At 47.1% G+C, this 25744-nt stretch overlaps 8 protein-coding genes across 8 annotated transcripts; 1 reads left to right on the top strand and 7 right to left on the bottom strand.

Moving 5' to 3' along the window:
* Window positions 1–465: 465 nt before the first annotated feature.
* Window positions 466–2518, bottom strand: GLAREA_08478 (FAD/NAD(P)-binding protein; the record flags this gene model as incomplete). The annotated part of the gene is made up of 4 exons (XM_008090522.1): window positions 466–2017; window positions 2068–2305; window positions 2361–2429; window positions 2485–2518. 4 exons carry the CDS (start codon window positions 2516–2518, stop codon window positions 466–468), a joined length of 1893 nt encoding a protein of 630 aa, XP_008088713.1.
* A 1604-nt stretch (window positions 2519–4122) lies between these two features.
* On the bottom strand, window positions 4123–5120 carry GLAREA_08477 (P-loop containing nucleoside triphosphate hydrolase; the record flags this gene model as incomplete). The annotated part of the gene is made up of 2 exons (XM_008090521.1): window positions 4123–4831; window positions 4906–5120. The coding sequence occupies 2 exons, from the start codon at window positions 5118–5120 to the stop codon at window positions 4123–4125; spliced, it is 924 nt and encodes a 307-aa protein (XP_008088712.1).
* A 763-nt stretch (window positions 5121–5883) lies between these two features.
* GLAREA_08476 (uncharacterized protein) lies at window positions 5884–7434 on the bottom strand (the record flags this gene model as incomplete). Its single annotated transcript, XM_008090520.1, has 3 exons — window positions 5884–6048; window positions 6107–6732; window positions 6990–7434. The coding sequence occupies 3 exons, from the start codon at window positions 7432–7434 to the stop codon at window positions 5884–5886; spliced, it is 1236 nt and encodes a 411-aa protein (XP_008088711.1).
* Window positions 7435–8815: 1381 nt separating this feature from the next.
* GLAREA_08475 (Actin-like ATPase) lies at window positions 8816–10791 on the bottom strand (the record flags this gene model as incomplete). Its single annotated transcript, XM_008090519.1, has 2 exons — window positions 8816–10446; window positions 10545–10791. 2 exons carry the CDS (start codon window positions 10789–10791, stop codon window positions 8816–8818), a joined length of 1878 nt encoding a protein of 625 aa, XP_008088710.1.
* A 1128-nt stretch (window positions 10792–11919) lies between these two features.
* Window positions 11920–12568, top strand: GLAREA_08474 (uncharacterized protein; the record flags this gene model as incomplete). Its single annotated transcript, XM_008090518.1, has 3 exons — window positions 11920–12204; window positions 12257–12366; window positions 12418–12568. 3 exons carry the CDS (start codon window positions 11920–11922, stop codon window positions 12566–12568), a joined length of 546 nt encoding a protein of 181 aa, XP_008088709.1.
* Window positions 12569–12761: 193 nt separating this feature from the next.
* GLAREA_08473 (uncharacterized protein) lies at window positions 12762–14507 on the bottom strand (the record flags this gene model as incomplete). Its single annotated transcript, XM_008090517.1, has 1 exon — window positions 12762–14507. One exon carries the CDS (start codon window positions 14505–14507, stop codon window positions 12762–12764), a length of 1746 nt encoding a protein of 581 aa, XP_008088708.1.
* Window positions 14508–15015: 508 nt separating this feature from the next.
* On the bottom strand, window positions 15016–16929 carry GLAREA_08472 (alpha/beta-Hydrolase; the record flags this gene model as incomplete). The annotated part of the gene is made up of 7 exons (XM_008090516.1): window positions 15016–15129; window positions 15178–15605; window positions 15654–16358; window positions 16406–16441; window positions 16490–16540; window positions 16588–16717; window positions 16765–16929. 7 exons carry the CDS (start codon window positions 16927–16929, stop codon window positions 15016–15018), a joined length of 1629 nt encoding a protein of 542 aa, XP_008088707.1.
* Window positions 16930–17936: 1007 nt separating this feature from the next.
* GLAREA_08471 (Thiolase-like protein) lies at window positions 17937–23626 on the bottom strand (the record flags this gene model as incomplete). Its single annotated transcript, XM_008090515.1, has 3 exons — window positions 17937–18047; window positions 18099–23047; window positions 23110–23626. 3 exons carry the CDS (start codon window positions 23624–23626, stop codon window positions 17937–17939), a joined length of 5577 nt encoding a protein of 1858 aa, XP_008088706.1.
* Between the last annotated feature and the right edge of the window lie 2118 nt (window positions 23627–25744).

The raw sequence follows: 25744 nt of genomic DNA, 5'->3' as shown, positions 1-25744 counted from the left end.
CGCTCTATCTTTTCTAATACGTGTTCGAAGTTTCAAGTACTATAATTAATGAAAAGTATATATATAGCTTATTTTACAGAGAAGTATCGAAATATAAATACCTAGATTAATAAGACATATATCAATATTCCATATTTAGTTTCAAATTAAGCATTAGGAATTTCCAGAAAACAATTCTCGATAGAGAGATCATGTCCTTAGACAGAACCTAGTAGGGATGGGTTTTAAGCAGGGGGCGAACATGTTCTTCACCAGATTTCTAGTAAGATGGGGATGAGAAAACGCGGAATTAAATGCAAAGAAAACATATAAACACAGAACAAGTAAATGGCAGCTATTGATATATTTTACGAATTTTTATTCACACCCACCAAAATCCTAATCCAAACCCAAAAACTAGCCTAATGCACCAGAGTTCAACATATCAATACAACCCAAACGCTCACCACCATGATATCATTTTATTCAAATCTCCAAAGTGACCTCCTGGCCCTTCACTCTCCCTATCACCTGAGACGCAGCGTATTTCGGGATAACCTCATCATCATGCAACATCTCAAACTCCTCGGTGGCATCTCTACCCATGAAGTTCATGATGGCCTGTGGTCCACCTGGGTGCTCGTCTAGCCAGTCGCTGACATCCATGACGACACCCTTGACGACCACCCACAGATCTTCCTTGGTGTTGTGCTTAGCAACCTCTTCCATGGTGAACTCCTTATCTGGGACGGTGAACTTGGAAGGCTTGTTTGGCTTGCTGGCCTTTCCTGGGTCCTGGGAGTCACCACCCATTACTGGACCAGCGGACTTTTGTGATTGTTGAGCAATCTTATCGCCAGTTCCGGACTGGGCTGAGCCTTGACTATCCCATTCCACTGAGATCTTGCCTGGCTGGGATGGATCGATGTGAAGTGAGATTTGGCCGAGACGAGATGCAGCACCGACACCACCCTGGAGTGCCTTCTGGAAGAGGTAGTTGCTTGCAGTGTCACCAGCAACACGACCGTAAACAACACAGCCAAGAAGAGATGAACCACCAAGACGATTGGCACCGTGAACACCACCAGCGAGCTCACCACAGGCGTACAGACCCTCGAATGGCTTGCCCTCTGAGTTGAGAATCTCTGCCTTGTCGTTGATCTCAATACCACCCATGGTAAAGTGAAGAACTGGCTCCATGACAGCGACGTGGAAGTCATCATCGATATCAACAGGTCCATTGTGGAAGAACTTCTTTCCATATGGATCCTTCTTCTTTCCATCCGCAATTTCGTTGTATGCTTGGAAGGTCTCTTGTAAGTGCGCCGGTGTGCAGCCAATCTCCTTTGCGAGCTCCTTTCCAGTCATCTTCTTCATCAAACCACGCCCAGAGTAATGTCTGGTGTGGAAATCGAGGACCTTTGAAGCTTTTGAGTTCAAGAGAAGTCTGACTGGGAATTTTCCCTTCTCCTTCTCCTTCCACATCTCGCCGGAAACGTAATCTCTGTGACCAAGCTCATCACAGAATCGATCGCCATCCCCGTTCAATAATAGACCACCCTCACCTCGGAGGGCCTCAGCAGCCAAGAACTTCCACTTGGATCCAGGATCCTTTGGATCGACGAGACCTGTTGGGTGAACCTGCACCTTGTCCATATCAATGCCATTACCACCAATAGCCATGACCATCTTCTGTCCATCTCCAGTAGCGTGCACTCCGTTGGTAGATGAAAGGTGGAAAGTATCTGGTCTGTGCTTCTTCAACAAAGATGTCTCTGTGAAATCTGCAGCATAGCCACCAGTCGCAAGGATGACTGGACCCTCAACCGTGGTTGGCTCTCCACCGAACTCGTATGTAACACCAGTGACCTTGTTTCCCTCCTTGTTGATGCCTGTTACTCTGGCCTTCTTAATAATTTGTACACGCTCTGGTTCGTTCTCTGCAAGCTCCTCGAGCCTCTGCATCAAAGCATATGTGATGGCCATACCAGGGAACTTGGCATCGTGACCTCGGTGGGTTCTTGGTTGGGAGTGACCTCTGAAAAAATGTTAGAGTTGTTGTTTCAAATCGAGAAGCAGAACACATACCCTAACCGGGAAACAAGAGTCAAGTCCAAGCCGAAAACGTCCTGTAACCACTCGACGGCAGCTGCGGATTTATATGTCAAGACCTTGATCAAATCTGGTCTGGCCTTGTCTCTGGCCGACTTGAGGGTATCATCGTAAAACTGCTTCACACTGTCTCTGATCTCTCCATCAACCTGCGTCCGTGTGAGGGCACCGTTGATTCCGGATGTCGCCTTGGTAGAGTTTCCGCCAAAGAAACCTTCCGAGAACGTCAGTCTGCGGATTTCATGATTGGGTCAGAAGACTCAGCATACCTTGCTTATCAAGAACAACCACGTTACCGCCAGCGAGGTAGATTGTATGCGCAGCACTCAAGCCGGACACTGTCACCAACGGTCAGCAAGCAATTGAGAGGAGGTGTTCGGGAAAGGCACATACATCCACCGCCAACAACAATGACTCTTGGTGCCATCTTGATCTAAAGTGTATGATGATATTCGTAAAGGAGGATAATTTTCAGGGTCGAGCGGAGAGGAGAATAAAGGTACGATGGTTCTGGAGAGGAATGCGGTTGGGTTTTGTGTCCTTGGTCGGTCGCGCCACTAAAGTCTGGGGGACTGCCGAGGCTCAACCCCCTGCACGTTTTGATTCGGCGAATGTAGTTGAGTCGTTCAGTCAGCAGAGAGCAAACGCGCGGATCCGGCGTTTTTAGGAGCCACTTAAAAATTAATAGTGCGGAGTCTGGGGATTTATTTGATATTCAAATGCGAAGGGGCCTATGATTTTCCCAATCAATTCAGATTCTGAAGATTGTAAATAGTTCACGGTACTCCGTGAAAATAAGCAAACAATGCTCATAACGTCAATCATGAATCATGTCATCTTCTTGTCACGAGTGAGTATCAGCCCCTCGCACAAAGAACCATCGGCATGTGAAAGGTACCGTACATGGCCCGCTAAGCCCCCACACTTTTCACTTCTCCAGACTTTCACGTTTAGCGTCAGATGACCGGCGACTGTCCGGATTTAGAAGGATGATTTGGCATGTGAAGGCATAATTATTGGAACGTGATACCAGCTCACATCATTTTGGCAGCTGAGATGTTATTGTTTGTTTACTTGAGATTATATCCTCATGTTCATCCGCTATTTACTCGATTTTGAAGCTTCAATAATAGTCTCGCATACTCGGTCGAAGAGCAGCCGAAGCAAGTAATAACGACAAGGTTGATCACATTTAGGACTCTTATTTGTAGAGAAATATCGAATGTATGGAAGAGGTAGTAGCGATATCGGTGCATTGTCGTGTTTCGTTTGACCTGTTCTCCCGAAGCAAAATTAGAGAATAAAATAAAATAGTCGTGTCCTTAGTTCAAAAACTGCTTTGAAGTAGGACTAACTGTAGAAGAGCAGAGCTTAGAGCACGAAACCTTCCTGCGATTTGAAAAACTAAATACTCATGATACAAAAGTGAAACACAAGATAAAGTCTGTATATTTTGCCCCTGCTTCATCAAAGGAGCCCTAGGTGAAAAGTGACAATAGAATTCTACACTGGATATATGGCAACTGTGTCTAGGCCGTTCCTTAAAGTCAAGGATTTGACTTTCACTGCTGTGCACTACTGCTCACAATTGTGACTTCTGTTTTAAGCTATAAGAAAATCCATTACCTGACGATTACTTCCCCTATCGAAACATCAACAGACCCGTCTAGTATCCTCCACCTAGTAATCAGCATTCATCTTCCACAAACATATTTTCGTAAGAACCAAACAGATCAGAGATCTCTACCAGCACGTAGATATTTTAAGAATAGAATTCGAAACGCTAAGATCTAACACAGGTCGGTACAAAAGCATCTGCTAAACTCCCATTCAAATGCAAAATATCCAACCACCCCACTCAGACCAAAACAAAACCTGCGTAACAAATTCTAGGGTATCCTGAACTCCATCACTGTAAACAAAAACACGATCCCGTCCCAGACGGTTTTGCCTCAACCACACAATGCCGCTTACAAGACGCCTCTCAATGATATGCCCCCAGAACAGCCTCCCTCTTCTCGCCATAGCAGATCAACAACACTTCCTCCTCTGCTTAACCTCCGGCGGTCCATTCTGCGGCCCAGCATCAATATAATTCTCCACCGGCACCCCAAACCAACTCCTCCTATCCCTCCCGACCCTAAAACTGCCCCCAGGTCTCATCCCCTCGAAATACCCTCCCCCTCCCTCCCCAGGCCCATCAAGCCCAGGCGTAACCCCCGGCGTCTGCGCAGCACTCAAAAGCTGCTGGCTGAGCACCCTATCCTGCTCGACCAATTTCCTCGTAATAACCCTAAACACCTCCTCCACGCCCTCCCCACTCTCCGCACTAACCTCATGACAACAATCCCACCCAACCTCCTGTCCCCAAAACCCGGAACTTCTCTTCGAACTCGGACTGCGCGCGCCATCGACCTCCTGTCTCGGCGCGAAAAACGGGCGAAAACCACCTCCCTCTATCCCTCCAGGCGTCGCCGTCGCAGGCGGCGTGCTGCTCATGCCAGGCGCCAGATTCTCAGCGACATACGCGATGCAGCGTTCGAAGGGCACTTCTCTCTTCGTGGGATCGCGCGCGACGAGATCTGCTTTTGTGCCGACGACGTGCAGGATGATATCAGGTGGGAGATTCCGCCGTAACTCTGTGAGCCAAACGCCCATTTCCTCGAAGGAGGCTAGGTCTGTGATGCTATAGCAGAGGATACAGGCGTTTGCGCCGCGGTAGTAGAGTCTTGATATGGATCTGCCAGTATCCTATCAGCTTTGTCCATACTGATCATCGGTAAAAGGAGAGGAGAGGAAGGGGGTAACACAAACCTAAACCGTTCCTGCCCAGCCGTATCCCAGATCTGCAGACGCACAACCGTGTCACTCTCATCATCCACCACCCTCTTCGTCATGAAGCTCGCTCCGACCGTGCTCGTAGTGCTGGCGGGTGTGAACTGGTTCTTGATGTACCGATATAGAAGACTCGTTTTGCCCACGCCCTGGGCGCCGAGGACGACGATTTTGGCCTCGAGAGATTGCGCCATAGTTGGAACGGTCGAAGGAGGGGAAGGGAGGAATAAGAGATGGAGGGGTGCGGGTTGAGGCTTTTGCGATGCAATGCGCTGCGATGCGATATTTGTTTGCTCACTTGCGGTTTGTTACTCGGTTTGCTGGCCTCGTGTGATTCATAAAGCTCGCGCTGGGAGGCAAAGAATCAATTTCGTCTTTTTCTACCGTCTTCTCTCATTGTATGCGCGTTTCTCTCTTTTTTTGTGAGGCTTGATTGCTGCGAAGGTGGTCGGGATTGGCAGTAAGCTGGGGAAATTTGATTGTCAACAACAAGCTTTCATGCGTAAACAACAACAAGTGATAGTGAAGAAAGATAAAGCAAGTGAATAACCTTAGTCCTCAGCAAATCGTGAGGATCAAATGGAGTAATATTATTTCATCAACAGCATGACGCACACTCACGAACCCCTGCCATTCGGTCATGCGAGGCTGCGATCCAAGTTTCCAGGTGTTGGAATGTTTCGGTCAACGACTGGTTTGCCAATTCTCCCCAACAAATGGGGCCGACGGTCACGTTTACACTATTGTAACTATTAATAAACGTATCTTCTCACACCGCACTTTAGTACAATATCGATTAGCGAATGGATATTGATTGTCGAAACATGCTACAATTTTACTTTTGCCTCTAAAAAACTCAAACGCCGTATTCTTTTAGTATCATCAGTGATTCCTTGCAACTCCTCAATGCAAATGGCCATTAGCTATGTCTTGTTTACTTCAATGTCTGTTCTCAACTTAGCGAGCACGACGGCGAGATTGAGAAGGCTTGTAATTTAAGTCCTCCGACTCGTCTCCGTCGTCCGCCATATTTTGAGTTCGTCGCTTTCTCTTCAGTGCCCCACCGGCAACATCCTTTACACCCTTTACACCCTTCAATGCACCGACAACATCCTTGGGCTTCTATTTATACATTAGCTGGCGCCCAGTTGTTTGCAAGAACAGAATTGACTAGACTCACGGGTTTGGTTCGAACTACTCTTGGCGCCGTCAAGTGCTCATTGAGAAACTTCTCAAATCGGAGCATCTCCTTCAGGGAAACCTCACGGTCTGGACTGTGCATCTTGGAGCTGATGACGTTGACCTTCTCAAATCCTCTCAACGCCATGAGCGCGTCGAAGCCATTCGTTCTCTTGAAATTGTCGATACCATCAACATCTTGATGTAAATACTGGCGTCTCTGGCTGTTGGCGAAGAAGTCTCTGTTGACGCAAAATTGTGTGACCACTAAGTTGAAGATCTTGACGTTTGGAAAGGTACCAATCAATTCTAAAGCGTTTTTATCCTTGATGGCCCAAGCCCACCACTCGAATGTTACCTCTCGTAAACTTGGACTGATAGCCTGGTAAGTTCGGTACATAGCTAAATGTTTGCGCGCTTCCTGGATTCGAAATGTGTTTCTGAAGAAGATGCTGGAGGACTCTCGGTTGATTTGCTTATTGACTCCTCTGATATTGAGAGCCAGCTTTGTTTGTGTTTTGCCATCTGTTGCTTTGTATCTAAGCGGCACATCTGCCTTCACAGTGAAATCATATACACGAAGCCGAAGTTCAGCTGGTAATTTCAAGAAGCGAAAAATCTTGAGATCTAGCAAATATCAGCATCTATCTTGACGTGGACGTGACTTATTGTAGAGTAAATATTTTGCGTCGCTCATTCAAATTTGACACGATCGATGGGGAAGATCGGCATAAGAATGGGCTATGAGCTTCGCGGCCATCATGGCCTTCAAGACCTGAACCTAAATATCGTATACTCAGGTGACTCTCCGAAGGGGAAAGCTATGCCTCTCTTTTGCCTCAACCCAGCCAATTTCTGCAAGTGAATGAGGAAAATGTACTTACTCGCACTATCCGCAGCTTGCTCAATATTCACCTTAGAAACCTCAAACCCCTCCTTTGCCTCGTTGAAAAGCTCCAATCTTTTCGGTTCACTCCTCAAATAATCGCCAACCTCTTCAGAGCCCATGATATCAGGGTTGGAATGTTGGAGACTGACGATTTCGTACTTCCCACCGCCCAAATGGCGTACGAGACTGAGTCCATCTCTGAGGTGATTCTTCGATTTGAAGGTCGTGAATGTCTCGAAGACGAATCTTTCTGGTTGAGGTGTTGGGTCGATCAGCGTTGGGCCATCTAGGTCTATCTCACCATCGTCAATGCGCTTTATGATCTCGATATCTTCTGTTTCCTCGACGTCTTCGATATCTTCAATATCTTCGATGTCGTGGGATGGAGGTAGGACTTTCGTAGGTAGTTTCCCTGTTCTAGTTCGTGTTGTTGGTGGCATAGTTGCGGTGTTCTAGGAGACTAGTGTGTTTTCGACGCGTCGGAAGGTTGGATTGAGGAGGGTCAGAAAGGGTCGGAAGTTTGGGGGTGACCACGTCGGTGGATGTTGTTTAGAGAAAAGCTCGGATGCTTCGATGAAAGACATCTGGTGAAGGCACCGATGGATGTCGAGCCTCTAGCGCTGAAAGAACCTGGTGGCCTTATTCAGTTGACTTTCGAGGAAGGAGCGACGATTGGATGCGGGCGAAGAGGCTCGATGCCAGTTTGCCCCCAATGACCCAATTGCTCATTAGCAAAACGGAGTATTTTTCGTTTGACAAGCCTCTAAAATTCTGCTAGTGAAATGGAATTCGCCAATTAAACCATTAGTTCATCTCTCGCGTTTACCAAATTAACTATGGGTGCAGTAACTTGACTTACTGAGCAAGCCAGGATATGACATCGAATTTCCATTCATTCCTCCTATTTATACCAAACCCCTCGACATATACCGGAGTGATGACTCAATTAATTGAGCTTCAAGGGCGTGAATAGAATAGCACGACGCACGGGTGCGTATGCATACTTTCCTATCATAGATAAGCTGTAAATTGGTTCTTTGGGAATGTTTGTCCAATAAAATGAAATCTGTAACTTCCCGCAACTGCAAGTATCTCATGTACAGCTACACCACCTTGGTCTCAGCTCATCAGACTGCTGACATGTCTCAATATCTAAATCATTAGTTAGCTCACTGGGGGAAAATAAATCATGGAATTTGACGCCACGGCGACAAAGGGGCACTGTTAGTAGCTCTGCAATCGTTCGTACCGACCTTTAAAAGCGTGATCTCATGTTCCCTCGACTATCACATGAGGTAAATAAGCTTGGCCAGTGAACAAAGAACAAGCATAGGTAGATAGCAAGGCATATGGTAAATGCAAATGAATGTGTTGAGACACGCAAAGGGAAGATGCATGGAAACTGGCTTTGTTCCTGGCGAATTACTAGCTAAAATATGCATAATAACATTTAACATCTGGAAATCCACAGTTCTGAAGACTGTAAGTCAAACCTCGTGCTGACAGACTGGTAAGAGTAAGCAAGCCGCACGACAAAGGTTTGAGCAGGCAAATAAGGGACAAAAGAACAGAAAACCTTCTACCTGCTTAACCAAAAAGACAGCTTTGATCTACTAAATCAGCCAAACATCGCTATGCCGATGATTCTAGTACAGCCCTTTTCTAATATACAGCAGCCCCGTGGGTATTCCAAATTTTGATATCTGATTTCGCCCAAGTACGCCCGAACGCCATCGCAGAACCACGAATCGTGATCAGATGCAGAACCCGCTAAACAAACACTGTCAGTGAAATCGAAACCGATATGGCACGGATGAAAACTCACATTTGATGAATAGCACTGGGACCTTCCTCGTTAAACATATTTCTCGTCACAAACAGCCCTTTGGTAGCTCCTCCATCCGTAACCAAAACGGTCTTGGCTGCAACACAAGCGCCTAGGAAATCAGCATCATGAAAGTCCTTGTATTCTGGCATATAAGTCGGTGGACTTGCAAGTTTAATTGCGGTCGGAGTTTGCGAATGTGATGAATGGGTGTTATAACCAGGATTGTAGCCGGATTGTAAGTTTGGATTCAAGGCTGGATTCGAGGCTGTGGTTGCAGCGATGAGAAGCGAATTCGATTGCGTTGGACCACCATGTGGCGTAGGAGTAAAAGACGCATTTGGAGTCATGGAGCCAGTACCGCTGGGAGTAGCGATATTCGACGGTAGTTCGCTCATAAACATGGTAGCAGAACTTGGCGAAATCAGGTATCGGTTATTAAGAGTTTGCATCACTGCCTCCTTGAAGCCTTTTACTTTCGCTCCACCTCCACAGATTATGATATTGTCCCATACATTTTGCCTTGAAGACATGTCCCTCATGCCTTGAACACAGCGGTAAATTTCATCCGCTATCCTATCGATAAACCAGTGATCCGCAACCATCAGCCTTTCAGGGCCTATTTGGTATTCATGACGAACGAGATCAGGATTGTCATCTTCCCATTGCTTTTTCTTGTCTTTCTTCGCTGTTGGCTTAGATTGGCCTGCCGCTTCTGTAGCCGGTAATGACGAATCTTCGGCAGCTTGAACTGGGCCAGCGCTGTCAATAGCAGTCACAGGCTCAGGGGTCTTCTCTTTCTCTCTTTCCTTTTCCTTTTGGCCGTCAGATTTCACAGACTCCCAGACCCAAGTATTGTGTAATCGCTTTGAGTTTGGAATTCGAGTAGCCCGAGTTGCAGCAGCTTCCGCCGCCTCACGGTCCTTCACAGCTTTCTTGGCTGCTGCTTTGTCTGCCTTGGCTTTTTCTGCCTTTGCGAGAAACTCTTGCGTCTTGCCACTGGCAACAATAGTAGCAATGTCAAGCACACCATCTTCTTTCTCAACAACGTCATCCAGTCCTGGCTCGGTATTCATACGAGGAGGGCCTGTGATCTTTACACTGGGGCCAGAGGCTAGAGCTCCAGTCGAAGCGGCCGCTGCGGGATTGCTGATATCCTCTTCGAATCCCTCCGAGCCAGGTAATGGCATGTTTGGAGGAAGTACCTCGCAGATATTGCTCTGCTTGAGTTTCTCGGCCATTTCCTTCGTGAATGGTGGCTCATACTTTCCCTTGACCAAAGAGAGCAACGTTTCTGTCATATTGTCTCCTCCGAAGCCAATTGTTGTGCCACGGTTGGCGACTGCGAATTGCGAAACAGCGGAAATATCAGCCTTTGTGTATCCAACGTCTAACACCAATGCGTTCTCGACACCGTACGCCCATGTTGTTGCAATGGCAGAATCGAGCAGCAGAAATCCTGGGACTTTGAAGGTCTCAAACACAAATCGAGTGATTTCCTCGTGGTCTTTGGGTGTCCAACATGGCTGAGCGACAATCACCAGTCCGATGTGTAGCCCTGGTTGCAGTTTGCCGTGTATGTGGTGTAAGAAGGCCAAAAAGCATTTCAGGTCATCGATGCGACCATCTGTAGATTTAATTGTTAGCAATACGCAGTGTAATGGGCACTGAGATTTGAACATATGCGACAGTCAAGCCAGCTTAGAAATGAAGCCACTGTCGTACCTTTAAGCGGCCAAATTGCACCCTCATCGTCTTCTGGGTATTCAATGAGCTCCTCCTCGTCGGAATCTTCTTTTTTGGAAGACTTTATTCGGTACGGTTCGTATGATTTTCCATCTGGCGCAAGGAACATACGCGTCGCGAATTTATGTTGAGCGGGTGCGAGGCTCTCTGGGAGACCTAATTGAACGTGCGTGGTTCGAGAACCAGGTGCTATGATAAGCATATGTTCGTCGCGGTAGGGCGCCATATTCAAAGTATGTTCCGTTGAATGTGGTCTGTCTGCGAGCCCTCTTGTTCTAGTCGGTTCGAGTGAATCGTTGGACGTCGCATAACCCACGAACCGCGACTGGTATTTCGAGCTGGAGCAGCAACTCGGCTCAACATCGGATGCTCGGAGAGCTTCTTCGGATGATTTTCAAGGCTCCGACAGTCATGTGCTTTCGTGTTGCTTCCGTATGACTTCGAACTTTCTTTGACGCGAATATTCAAGCTCCTAATATGTTTGTTGTCAAATTTTTACAAGCAAATTTGCGACGATTTGCATCTGAAACGTGGAAATGTGCTTGTTCTTACCACATCCAATAATCGTACCTCGTACCCACTCTTAACACTGCGATTGACCACGCAAATTGACATTTTCAATTGAAATCGCCCTGTATGGGGGACTTTTCAAATTTCTCTTCAGGTCGCCTTGACTTACGTACGTCAGCTTAGTGTATCTACTACCCTATACTCAGCTATGTTGTTGTTATTTGCCGTAGGTTAAGTGTCTTATCAAGTCTCCAGGAAAGAACAATATATATTTCTGATATGAGTCTTGTAGAGCCATTTTGCAAGATATCATTATCCCTTCATTATCTCCTATTGCTTCTTCCTTACGGCTTGAGGTATTTTAACCCATGTCTGCTATAAGCCTGTTGAAAGCTCCTGGGAAGCGGCCTCATCGCCCCCCGCTTGTTTCTGTCAGTGGAATTGATCGTGCTCGAAAAGACCATTTTTGGATCTTTATGACAAAGAATTTCCTGGAGCTTACATGTAGGGCTGATGCAATATATTGCGATGGCTTGGGACCTAAGTGTTTAGATGCCGCTAGCTTGTCGACGAACTGACCTCCACATGAGTTTAGCAGCACCTAACCACATCGCTTTATGTTCAAAAGGTGTTGGCCTGATTCGAAAAAATCTTCTCATGAGCTCACTGAAACCACTTAGCGCAGATGTGCCTCGTGTGTTAAGTTTGGGGCTACTTAAGCAGGTGTTGCCAACTCATCAGTCCTCACTTCAACAAACTCCCAATACCATACTTCAGCCAAGATCACAACAACAACAACAACTTCGACTTCATAATATCCAACAAATTCCCCACATCAACCACGATGCTGTTCAAATTCAGCCTCCTCCTTTTCTCAGCCGTCGCATTCGCCGCCACAGAAATCACCATCCCCTCCGACCTCTCGGACGGCACATGGCTTGTCGACCTCGCAAACCCAACCCCCGACTTCCAATTTCTCGGCGAACTGAGCGGAAACCTCACAGGCGACCTCCTCCTCGAAGATACACCCGAGAAACGCTGGTCCAGCGGCTTTCAACCTCCCACAGACCAAGAGATCTCATGCTACAAAACATGGCTACCCTTACATGGCTTCCGCCACATTAGATATGTGCGTTTATTTGGCCTAGTCTTTCCATTCTCATCATACTTACAGATAGCAGTGGTTTAAAAAGAAGTGTGATGAAGGCCTGGTGGTTGCGACTAACAAGCTATGGCTGGTTAAAGTTAAAGACTGGGCTGGATATTTCTGTACTGATGACCGTCCTTATCAGTACGTACTTCTCGTGGTCTGTTGATGAGGGGAAGGCTAATGGATGCGTAGGTGCAAAACGGAGCAGTATAATACGATGCGTGAGGTTGTCGAGGTTAATTGCGGGAGGAGATTTGGTGGACAGGTGCATTGGCCTGGTATGAGTGTTACGTTTGGAAAGACATTTGGTCGCCGGGTGCGCTGCGAGTCTGGAGCAGATTGATCATTGTAATTATCTTTCTGTGCATTTGTAGGAGCTTCTGTATTTGCAGGTAGCTAGTTAATAAATGCAAATCATTCCTTGGCTAATAATTCAAAGAATCGGGTATTCTTTTTAGAAAATATAATCTGGAAAAGACCTTGTCGTGCACTAGTCTTGTTTACGTCTCTCTATTCTTCTTGTAACATTTTACTTCCTAGAAGTGTTCCAGTACCGAGCCGGAGATAATGTCAAATAAAGATTCATCGTCGGTCCTACACCCGTCCGTAGTGACTATTTCAGCAAAAGCTACTATGGTATCACCCAAATTACAAGATACTTCCACCCCAAAAGCTCCAGTTATTGAACAATCAAGGTCCGATGCGCGTACTGCTGAGGCCACATCCATGGGCGTGATGGCTAAGGCCGTTACTTCGATAGTATAGTAATGAATACTTTTGAGAACTGGGCCCCCGTAGAGAGGAAACTTTCGTGCCTCCTGATGGCGCAGCACGCTTAATTGTCCTGCTCTCAGAGCTCTTTTTGCAACATTATAAAGCTGATTTTCATGTTTAGGATTAGATGTCGAATGGAGATCCAACTCCGAGGACAGAGGTAGTTGCGATGATCCACAAACATCCCACTTGAGCCTTTCGTTTTGCCAGACAGATTGGCCACTTTTTTTTATTTTTCTTCGAATCTTTAGTCTGACGTTGATGAGTTGAGCGTCATGGCCGAGCTCCATCCGAGAGGATAGCCCAAGCGCCTTGTATAAGACGTAGGTAACGTCGTCCGTAAAGTCAATAGAATGAGTACGCGTGATATTCGCGAAAACCTGGATTGGAGACAAATTATAGTCCACGTCAAGCGCGAGATCGTCGGCAAGACCTGCCAACCCGAAAACTCGATCCCGAATGTCGAAGCACTTGCAAGAGCCGTAGCTGCGAATCAGATCAGCAAATCTCCTTTCCCATACTGATTCCTTTCTTCTTTGCTCATCTAGAACATAGATCATACCAAGATCCTCATATTCGTAGTTAGTCTCTTGTGTGCACCAGTTGCATGCTCGCAATGCTAGGTAGCAGCAGTCTACAAAATTGATCCACGCAAATTCCCGTTGATGTATATGAACTTGGATTTCCCGCGACAGAATGACTTCCTGTACTATCCAAAGTCTTGTCCAATAGTCGTTGTCAATGACCTTTTTCACTCCATTGACTTCGGCAGAAGTGATGTATCTGTGATTCTCCTCGTACGACTCATTAATGGGTCCGCCCTCGGTCCACTGCAAAAAGCTATGCACATCGCTGTCACCGTGGCCTAACCATAGTCTGGTTACACGACTACTCTTATAGATCTTCCCCATCTGCTGTACCTGATCATTCCTCTCCTCGGTACTATTTTGATTTATGCAAATAGCGTCAGCCCACAGGCTGAGCATAACGTCTGGGTCTCGTAGTCGTGCCAGGAAATTGAATAGGTTGTCTCGAATAGCCAGAGGACATCCATCCACTTCAACCGTACGAGACGGGCTCTCAGATCCCCAGACGTACGAAAGAGCGTCGTACTCGTCTACAACATCCTCGATCATAGCTGGTTGAAGCGAACATTTGATGTGATCAGAGCCAGTGCCCGGCCATAATTTCAAGACCCGAATGGAGGAACTGTCGGGTAATTGAACGTAGGAGTATTTTTCTCTAGGGGCTGGAAGACTGCCAAAGTCGTTTGGCCAACTTCTCGGAGGGTGGAGGGAGCTGATTGAACCAGGTAAATCCAAACAGGCGTCTGTGGTGTCGATTACCGAATTGCTGAAATCTGTTAAACTTGAGTTGATGGATAAATGATTGGCGTCTGAACCATCGTTGTCCTTTCCCGAAGAACTGTCGACATGGCTAACGTCTCCAACTGGCAACTCCGCCAAATTCGAGCAACCCCGGCCTTTCTGTCGCGGTGAGGATACCATCAGAAGCAAGGAAAAAATAGATTTTACCCAAATCTAAGCGATCAGAGGTGTTTCAGTACGGAACAATTCCACGGATGATACTTGTTAATAATGTAGCAAGGCGGAAACAGTTATGGCGGCAGCGTTGTGATGAGGCTTCAGCCAAGATAGATTGACCAGCTGAGCCACCACGACGAGTTGCGGCTGAATTTAACGAAGTTTTGAACTTTTCCAAATCAATACTAACTGAGAACAGTTACCATGTTAATCTTAGTAAGCAATATATATATTTCATAGGCAGCTTTATTTTAAACATGAAGAGAAATCGTACGTACCGTGTCTAGTCCGAAGCGTTGAGTAAGAATTTTGCCTTACATAAGTAAGTTCTGATCCTCGCAGCTCGCTTAACATTGAAAGATAACTGTCAACTCACGAGTGTTCACTTCGTGCAAGTTTTGATATGATTTTCTCTCATAATCTGAGTAGTCCTACTAACCACTCATCTCATAGTCCCGCTCCTTCTACTCTACTAAACGCATTTCCAAGCCTCCTCCTTCTTAGAATTCGCCGGATCAACACAAGTGTTCCGCAGAGGATACTTGCAATGTTTCCTCGTATAATCAACACCCAACGCTTTCGTGTCCTAACCCAAATTAATAAAACAGCCAAGAAAACGGATCGCAAAACTCACATTAACCCATCTCGTCCCCCTCACAAACTCCGGTGCCTCCCCATCCCCACCCTCAACCCACGCCACCATTCTCGCCAAAACGTTATCCTCCTTCTCCAGCCCCTGAGCTTCAGAAATCTGATTACCGATAGCATGAGCACCGTCTCCACCGCTACAATGGCCCATTCCAGAGACGCGGAAGAATCTATAGAATTTATCCAGCTCGTCAGAGCGTAAGCCCATGGTGCGAGAGACATGATTATAATAGCGCGCGGAATTGGCAGACGAGATTATACCATCCATGAGACCGTGGTAATGTAAGACTTTACCGCCGCGTGAAGCGAAGGCTGAGAGGTCGCCGTTCCAGGTTTGGATGTCGTAGGGATTCTGTTGAGCGGCATTGGCGGCGTCTTGACGGGAGAAAGTATCGGCCGACCATGTTGGATCATCTAGTAGGAGGTTAGCATAAGAAGATATGAAATCAGAAGAAATCTTACTGTAAACCACATATCTAAACCAATCAACCGAATATGGAAATGGACCTGCAGCATACAAAACCCTACTCGCAAAGATTTCCGACCCAGGTTGCATACCCGGATATATCAATGACCCATCAACACCGTAATAATCCGACAGCGCTTCCCTCACGGCTCCAGCTTGCGCAGAACTAAGACAATCCGTCCCGTTCGCCTTGGATCCGCAAATCAGCGCTTCCGGTCTAAACTGGCAAAGTGATGGATCTTCTAAAATCCCGTCAACAACCCCATCAAGCCCATCACACTGTCTCAACACCTCGTTATGAATCACCGTCCATAACTTCCCAGCGGGGATATAAGTAGGCGCACTAGCATTAGCACCAAAGATTTTATAAAATGTTGCTGACCAGCTCGTCAGGTTCGTGAAAGCAAAAGCTGTGGCTCCAGCTACCACACCATCAAAATCCTCAGGGTAGGTTTGGACGGATTTGAAACCTTGACGGCCGCCGGTGCTGCAGCCTAGGTAGTAGGATTTCGTGTGTGGTGAGCCGTAATATTGAGCTGTGATTTGCTTGCCAATTACGACGCCGAGATGGATGGAGCGGTCTGCAAAGTCATGGACTACTTCGGTGTTGTTGTAGAATGCTAGGCCTGAGGTGCCGTTATGGCCGTTGTTGGCGCCGACGGTTGCGAAGCCTAGGCCGAGAGTATATTTCAGGTCACGGTCTGAGGTTGTATTAGGATTTGTAAGTAATGTAGATGGGGTGACTTACATTGGATACAGCCACTTACTCCTCCATTTCCGGTGCCTACTTTTGATCAGTCTCTAACTCATCTTTCAAACCTTTTCTACTCACTCAGAAATCTCCCCGTCCAATTCGTAGGCAACCAAGTCTCAAGCGTCAATTCTATCTCTCATCAGCCCCTCAACTTCTATAACAACCAGCACACTCACCACTCCTCTCACTAGTCCTAACCGTCGAAGCAATCCGACACATATCCCTCTCAATAAGGGCACTAGCATCCCCACAAGTCTGCAAATTATACTGCTGCGTAAAATTCAACGTCGTCCCAGCAGTCACATACTATCATAATCAGTTCATATCCATAAACTAAAATGCGAGGGACTAACCTGAGCAAAATTCACAGTAACATTTTCAATCGCCAAACTCTTCCCAATGGCCTCACAAGCCGCAGCCCCAGCCGTGCCATTAGTATTTGCAACCTGCAAAAACGGGTTCGCCGAGCAGATAGGCAGGAAAGTCGTCAAATACGGGATATAAGTCGAACCCTTCATGATGAAAAAAATCGAAGCAAAAATCGCTTGAACCTTTACCATCAAGACGTCGTCCAGTTAATATATGCTCAAATAGGGGGTCCTTATCCACCAACACAAGTCAGTCATCCATCAAGCCCAATTCAAAAACTCGGAAACATTTCTCTTCTCAGCATGTCAAACCCACAATTCATGTTCTCCGCCCTGTTTTGGGGTGTTTATCATTAAGTGGCAGGTGGATTCGGCAGATCCCATCCCCGCATTCTGAGCTCGATGCCGCGAGGGGAGCGGGGGACCTGCATGTCGGATGCATTTGAGGAAGGAGATTGATTGTAGCTTAGCGACATCTTGAAATTCACAGCCAAGCTTCTCAGGTGAAAGAAATAATAAAGGTTAGTAATGCTCCTAAAGAGTAGAAGAATTATAGAGTGGATATAACTTCCATAAGTCGAATTCCTCACGAATTTGTATTACTCTCACACAACACAATAAAAGAAACGGCCTTCTACGCAGTAATTGGCCTGACTCTCAATCTCGCAACCGAACCTTATACATCGGATTAAGAATCCCAATTCGGCCAGAATATCGCAAAGATCCGCATTGAGGGCCGGGGATGTTGAGGTTAGGGGTTGTGGAGTAAGTTTTTGCCGGTGGACGGACGACAGTGGACGGTGAGGAGAAGGAAATTCGTCTAATGCGGCCGCGAAAAACGGCAGGTTAAGTGATGGGGAGTTGATTCCTCGAGAAAGTCCATCAGATGTCACTGTCCTGATCAAAAGGACCATGAATAAAGGACCAAATTCATAGTATTTAATCTCTCCGCGAATTATATACTCCATACAAGCATCAACATGTATTAACATTCTCTATAATCGCAAAAACCAGAAGCGAGTGTACTCATCTCAACCCCAAAACCCTTCACGCTCTGTATGTTTAGACAATGACATGAAAATCAAGAACGCCCCTATAACCTCCCATGAACTGTGCATCAAAACCCCCAATCAATATACATGTAACGAGATCTATTCTCAGAACGTAGAAACGGCAATGGCGATCGCTTGGCTATCAGAATGTGAGATGGATATGCTAATCTCTTTGACTCCAGCTTTCTTTGCTGCAGCGGCGGCTTCACCGTGGAGCTATTTGATATTAGTACATGTTGATGTTATTACATTAGGATTATGACTTACCGAAACAATTGGAGCACCCTTCTCGTTGTTGGTGATCTCAATGTCTTTCAAAGGAGCTCCTGCGCCCTTGCTTGAAACACCAAGGGATTTGAAAACAGCTTCCTTTGCACTCCATTTACCTGCAAATGATGCTTGAGGAGATGGAGCCTTGAGGCAGTACTCCTGCTCCTTGTCTGTGAAATTTCGGTCGAGGAATGTATCATTGTCGATGTTGATCGCAGATATGTCTTCAACATCTACGCCAACTTTGTTTCCTGCGGTGGCAGCACCTTTAGCCAAAGACTCGACCATCTGTTTAGTGCTGGCGGCCTTGTCGGAGATGTTTTTGGCGAAGTTGGGAGCATAGGTTAGCTCAGCGGTCTTCTTGTCTGTGGATACACGGGCATCTGGGTTCAAGAAGACCGCACCTTGTTGAGCATCGGTGTATGGCGAATTGTTCTTGGCGACAAACAAAGTGTTGTTGATCATTCCATTGTGGAAGTATCGGTAGGCCTTCTTCTGTCTAATGTCTACCTTGGCGGCATAGGCTTTGTAAGTTGCCTCGTCAAGGGTAGCGAACAAATACTTAGGATGAATACCGATTGCTTGAGCGCCCTTTTGACCGAAACCGAAAGAGGTAACGGAGAAAGCCTTAACACCATCGGTTTGAATACTCTTGCTTGGGTAGACAATGTAATCGAATTGCTCCATGACTTGATCGACGTTGTCAGCATTTCGATTACCAGGAACAAGACCGCTGTTAAGAACTTGCAAACACCCATTGAACATCCAGGCACCCGCAGCACCCTTTGGATGACCAGTAAGATATTTCTGGAAAATACCCATGACTGCATTACCCTTCTTCCTGCCCAAGTGTTTGAGTTGTTGGCAGATGACAGACGACTCGTTTTTGTCGTTGGCAACAGTGGAGGTACCGTGGAAAGAAGCAACATCAAGGTCGTCGATGGTAAGACCCCAGGTGGCGAGAGCACCACGTAGAGGAGCGATGGTGGAGTCTTGCTTCCAGAAAGCGTTTCCAAGACTGTAGAGGACCTCACGTTCTTGTCTTGCTGCCTCGCTCTTAATGTGGGCCGCACGCTCCTGAGCATATTCAGACTCATTAAAGTCACCGCCTTGCGCCTTCATGGCCGCAACCTCTTCGTGGAGGTACTCAAGTTCTGATTCTTGCCATTGCTTGATGTTCTTCTTTCGAAGCTCAATTTGACGGCGACGGTACTTGATGTCGAGCAGAGGAGATGGGAACTTGCCCGGATTCTCACGAGCTGTCGTGAGAACACCTTGACCAGGAGCTGGAACAGATCGACCAATCTTATCAGTGGCGGTTGTGGTGAGACCAAGGATACCGTAGATTGGGACACCCATGTCGAGAGCAAGTCTGGCAGTCATGATGACTTGAATACCACATCCCTGAGATTCCATGAACCCGTTTCGGGTGGTGGTGGTTGGTCTCGACATTTCCTTTGGTGTACGACCATGGGCAAACTCATCGACAGCGTTGCTAGTAGCCTTCATGTTGGCGAATTCATAAGAACCTTCCTCTTGGAAGTCATCAAATCCACCAACGAAGCAGACACGAGCCTTACCCTCCAAGATGGTCTCATATCCGATATCAACCGATTCAACAGATGTAGCGCAAGCACCGACGGGAGTCTTGATAGGACCAGTAGAGGATATCAACAACATATTGACCCAAGCCGACATGGTGTTGATAAAAGACTCCTGAAGAATATCTTTCTGCAAAGGCTTGTCAAGGTAACGATCCTTGTACATACCCCTGAGAGCGTTTGTACCACCAATACCGGAACCGATGCAGTTTCCAACCTCAGAGATATGGACATATTTGTAAAATTCGTAAGGATCAGTGATACCAGCAGCGAGGAGTGACTCAACAGTGCACACCAGCACGAAAAGGGTGACTGGGTCAACCTGCGAGATGATGTCGTCTGGGATACCATACTTTTTAGCATCCCAACCTGTTGGAATTTGGCCTGCGACAAGACGATCAAATTTGAGTGCCTTAGGGATCATGAGGGTAGCGCCCTTCTTCATGCGAACAATGTACTCGCCTGACTCAGGGATCTCGAAGATTTCAGCCTTTTCGCCGTGCTCACGTCTGAATTCCTCTGCGGTCTCCTTGGATGTCTCAAAGGGCTCGAGGTCCTCTTGGATCACGACTTCCTGAAGAAGTTGCTTCTTGTTTGGATCGTAGCCTTTGAAGAGTTCGGGCTCGATCAAGCGGATGCCTGAGTGCTCGAGAATGTGCTTCTCGTATTTGCCCTTGATGTCCTTGTCATCCACTGGGTCGCCGGTTTTAGCATCAACCCAGCCAGCATACTGTTTACCCTTGATTGGACCGTTGTGATTCTTGATGAGACCCATAATCCAGGCCATTTCGACACAGCCTTCAAGAGAGAATTTTCCATAGGCTTCCATTTCCCATCGGGTACGGGAGTTGCCCCAAGGTCCTACTTCTGCGAAACCTGTAACAACGACGACCTTCTCGAGATCAACCATCCCCTTCAGGTTCTCGTTCAATGGCTCGACCTCCTTCTTCCAGTCTGGCAATGTCGGGAAGTCAAACTTGATGTTGGCGCGAGGTTCGATGCTGACTTTCTTGTACAGCGCCTCACTGTCTTCGCCGTTGACAACCTTGTTCTCAATGGCAGTCTCTTTTGTGACAGCTGAACGGACCTCACTTGTCTCCATGATGTCTTTTCGTAATTTGGTCATGAGATCCTTGAGATCTGGAATGAATTGCAGTCCACCATTGAGATCAGCGAAGACAGGTTCGCCTTGGCAAAGATCAACGATAGTTGGTGACATAAGGCCAAGCAAGTTAAAGGCCATCTCCTGCTGGGAGAAAGTTCGAACACCGTAAGCTTCAACGCCTTCAGCGACAATGTTGTTGCCAGACATGAGACCAGTTCCACGAGTCCAGCCGATAACAGCACCGCAAATAGTGAGAAAGTTACCCCAGCTCTCAGAATGCCATCTGTTGAACAGAGTCTCCAGAGCCAACTTGGACTCAGAGTAAAGACCATCGTTACCAAATGTACCGTGGTTAGGTGATAGAGGTAAGACAACCTGAGCTGGGCGAGTCTCAAATCCACGTTCAGCCTTTTGGGATTTAATACACCCAAGGAGTCGGAGGAGATTGGTCAACATGATGCGGTGAGCAAGTTCAGACTTGGAATCGATACTATCGATCTCGCGGCCATTTTCAGGAATGGCAGCGAAGGGGATGATGAAATCCAGATCCCAACCAAGTCCCTTCTTGGTGTCGTAGACATATTCGACGAGCGCTTCAACATCCTGCTTGCTACCTTGATTGAAAGGCACAACGATGAGCTGCGAACCCCGAGAACCATATCGAGCATACATCGACTGATAATACTCGGTGACTTCACGCGAAAATCTGCTGGTAGTGACAACAACCTTTGCGCCACCACTGATCAAACCTTGCAAGACTTCTGCACCAATTGATCCGGCTCCAGCACCAGTCATCAAAGCATTTTTGCCCTGGAAAGTGACGCCAGATTTGGCTGCTGACTCCAGGCCATCGAGGTAAATACCGGTGAGCTTCTTGCTGTACTCCCATCCGTGCTCATCTTTTCTCTTCAGATGTAAAAAGGGAATAGTCTCAACCTTTCCGGTTTTGGTAGGTGGGTTTGCACGTGGCGTGGCCTTCTTGGCACCATTAATTTTGCCATTCGCATTCTCCTTTGGCATGATTTGGCCTTCGTTCATCGCCAGCGATCGGATGACATCCCCGTAAAGAGACTTGATCTGAAGTTGAGAAGATTTTGAGAGTTTATGTTGTTGTTTGATGAGTTTGTAGATGCGGCTCAGATCGTTCTGGACCTTGGTCCGGTTACCATATTCGGAGATCTTTCCACCTTCAGCCATCTCCTTTACATAGTGCTCAAGCTTTCGGACACTGGTTCGGGGAATTTCTGCATAATCCATGTTGCCGCGTGCATCGATCGTAGTGTGAGGTCCGGTAGGAACCGCGACATCCTTGTAACATGGCGCTACGTTCAATGTGTCTTTGCAGTTCTCAATAAGCTGTTGACCAAGCTCCTTCGCTAGCTTGTATGTCTCGCCCCGTTCGGTTGGGCAATTGTCGATATGATACTGCATGAAATCGAGGAGGGTTGGGTTGGATCGGTTCATGATGCGGATACACTGGCTGACAATCTCACGATCCACAGCCTGTAAACGTCCGAAAATGATGTCGTAATACATGGTAAGAGCATCTTGACGGGCCCAATTCCATGACGAGTCGTATACTCGGGCTTTGAGCGAGCTGAAAACCGGCTCAATACCCGCAGCGTAGAAATCTCCATGTTCAACATTCCAAAGATCCAACTGTGCCTGGAGAGCTTGTGATGACTGCTGAGAGCCAATGAACGCCTTCTCGCCCGCGCGAAGATCCATCTTCAAGTACCTGGCAAACAACTCTAGCTGTTGTTTGAAAAGAGCCCGCTGGTCTTTAGTCAAAGCGTCGATCGCGGCAGGGTCCATCATCATTCCACCACCGCCTCCACCTGTATCGCCGCCAGCAGCAGGTGCAGACAAGCTGATTCCAGCATTTGTTGCATATGCCTGGGAAACGCTGTCAAGGAAAGCCTTTGCATCATTTTCAGAGCCCAGACGAGCTGGAGGCTCCATAGTCAGAGCCAAAAGCAAGACACCGTCCTGTCGACCCGATGCCAAACCCCATCTGGTTTCCAAGTATTTCCGCGCAGTTGTAATATTGAAACCTCCCGGCATCTTTGAGGAAATCAGACGAGCGATAAGGGAAGAAGACTGCTTTCCGAGTTGGCCATTGAACGTCGCCTGCATGGAGGCCCCTAGCTCGTCGAGAGGAGTATCTTCTGGTTTTTCTGGTGTTGACCCGAACTCCTTGCCTAAATCTCCCAGAATTTCATTTTGAAGAGTTGATTTACCTGTAGACACAGAAAGTTAGCTTCAAGTAATTTACAAAATTTCCGATGCTATAGAAACTTACCACCGACAAGATCCTTGATAGCCTTACTCAATGGGATCTCCATGAGAGGCTTCTTCAATTTCTGAGCAATTAACGCTCGTACAATGTCAATCGCTCCCACTGGAGCGTCTGGTACTTGCACTGCTGGACCTGCACTTGATGGTGGAGGGGCAGCAGCAGCCGGGGCCGAGCCAGAAGCTGGCGCAGATGTTGCTGGAGCACTTGTAGGTGCCGCTGGCGCCGGCTCGTCCTCGACTGGGTCAACATCGTAGTAAATCTCCTTGGCGTCCTTGTTGTAGCAGAGAATTGAACGTTCCACGGATTTTGCGGCATCGTGTGCTTCGTATTTCGAGGCCAGGGTCCTCTTCGCCATCACACCCAAGGTATCTGCAGGACCGATTTCCACAATCCTTTCCGTTGTCTTTTCTGCCAGAATGACATCTTGTGTTTCAATCCATCTCACGGGTGAAGCGAATTGATATGCCAAAAGCTCTACAAGGAGAGTGTGGGCGAGCTCTTGCTCAACCTCTGGACGCATTTCGACTTTGGTTTTACGTCCGGGGACGATTAGGAAGTATTCGGAGGGGTATCTAATAGAGTAGGGACAAGAGAGGGTGCAACGACTTGCGAGAATGGATGCTCAAGTGGTGGTTGTAATTTCAAACTTTAAATGAAGCTTGTCGGGAATCTCGCAACTTTTTTGTTGCAGTCGGTAGGAGCGTCAAACCGCCGCAGATTGTAATTAATGAATGGAGTTTTAGTTGCGGCAACGAGAGTCAATTAAGACCAACTCGTTATTGAAGGGTGAGAGGATGAAGAGCGGTTGTGATAGAGGGCGAAGAGAGATGAGGAGAAATGGCGGGTTAATGGTGCGGAGATGGAGAGGTAATTCAGACTGGTTCTGGTTGTCCCAAATTCGAGTCTCGACAGCATTCCCCCCGGCAATAAAATGGCGTTGGTTGAACGCTCTTTTCTCCCCAACGCCTGCTTGTACTAGTCCGAAGAAAGACAAGCGGCTGCGGGCTGTCTGTGACCCTGGCCCCACATTTGTCCGAATGCACCTCTCAGGGAGTGTGTCTTGTCAACCCACAGAGCCGGCCATAACGGCAGCGACGACAAGTCTCCAGCACAACATTATTGCAATTCTTTGCTCGGGCGTGTAACATAATTCGAATAACAGATAATTTAAGAGCTTATTTATACACATCATTTGTTTCAACTGCGTACGTGGCTGAAGCACATTAAAATTCTGTAATGGAATTCAGAGCGCCATGTTCAATAGCTATTACCATTTATATCTAATCAGCGTGTACGTCCGGATACTATTTGCATAGTCTAATTTACTTAACCCGGGAAGCTACCTTGGGAGGTAGTCAATCAAGCAAATATTGAGGTACTCGAACGTCGAGTCTACGACGTTGACATCCAGCAAACATGTACGACTAGACCATACAGTCCCCCTATTCGAAGCGAAGTCCTGAGGTAACACACGGCTAGCAAAAGCCATCGAGATGCCTCGGGCAAAAAGCGTCCTACCTTCATGTACATGGTGGGGTTGAATACCCTGAATACGCTGAATCGGAGGCAACGGGCATTCAAATGTCCATTTTTCTTCTTCGGAAACTTCTATGTGAATCATACTCAAGGCAGCTGCTCTTTTGTAATCATCTTCAGTTTCAAAAGTATTCTCAACAGAAAACAATGCTTGTTACGGCCATAGATCTGGCATCCGAAAGAAGGCTGAGCTTTTGCAGAGTAATCAGGCCGATTCTTGACTGTTTCTGTAACCAATCCAGATGTGTTATCACTCCGCTGTCTGTGTTATACCTGTCCCTGCACTAGCCCATGGGGTATTATTGTCGTCACTCAAAGGCCGGATTGTCTATCAGCTTTCGTGAAAATCTTGCGACTATCTGGTATGTGCCTAGGCACGTTATCCTTCTGTCCGTCTCTTCTCATTGTTCTCGACACTTCAACGACTACCTACGGAGTACAGCTCACCTGCATTACTTGAATACGAGGCAAGAAAAAGCGGCATTGTTCGATGATAAGGTTTGAGATACCCGTGGCCAGGCACAGTAGTATCAAGTTACTAGCGGTCTAGAAGTTCCCTCATAGCCCTATTCCCTTTTGTTACATCGTGATACCAACTATCTTACTCCGTCTTGAAAATGACCACAGAAAAATGATTGGATTACAAATTATGGAAGTGAAGTTCATTTGATCTAAAAATCCTTTTCCGTGGTCTAAATTCACAAATGAAGCTGACGTAGAACTTTTCCGGAAGCTGTCAAGTCGAAGATGAGCTGTACCTACTCAGGCACCGAAGCGAGAACTGATACGTGATGCCGCTTTAACGAGCCACCACACCCCTCCCTCCTTGGACCGTGCCCATCAGACCAGGATCGACTGTTGAGCTGCACTAGCGCCATACAGCACATTTTGTGAACGGGCGTTGGGCCGACGAAGTTGCGAATTATTCCCAAGGTTTTGAAGCCCTCTGCCTCCGCAAACCTACTCTCCATCTCCAAATACCCTCAATTGACCTCCCACATACCGCTCTCATATCCTCCTCTCCGCTCTTCTCTCATACCACAATAGAACCATCTTCTACCGCCATAATCTCTTTGCGCTATAGACCAACTCTGCATTTCCA

This window comes from Glarea lozoyensis, assembly GCF_000409485.1.
Source record: "Glarea lozoyensis ATCC 20868 chromosome Unknown GLAREA9, whole genome shotgun sequence".
NCBI classification, from domain to species: Eukaryota; Fungi; Ascomycota; class Leotiomycetes; order Helotiales; family Helotiaceae; genus Glarea; species Glarea lozoyensis.
This window is presented reverse-complemented; position numbering and strand designations above follow the sequence as displayed.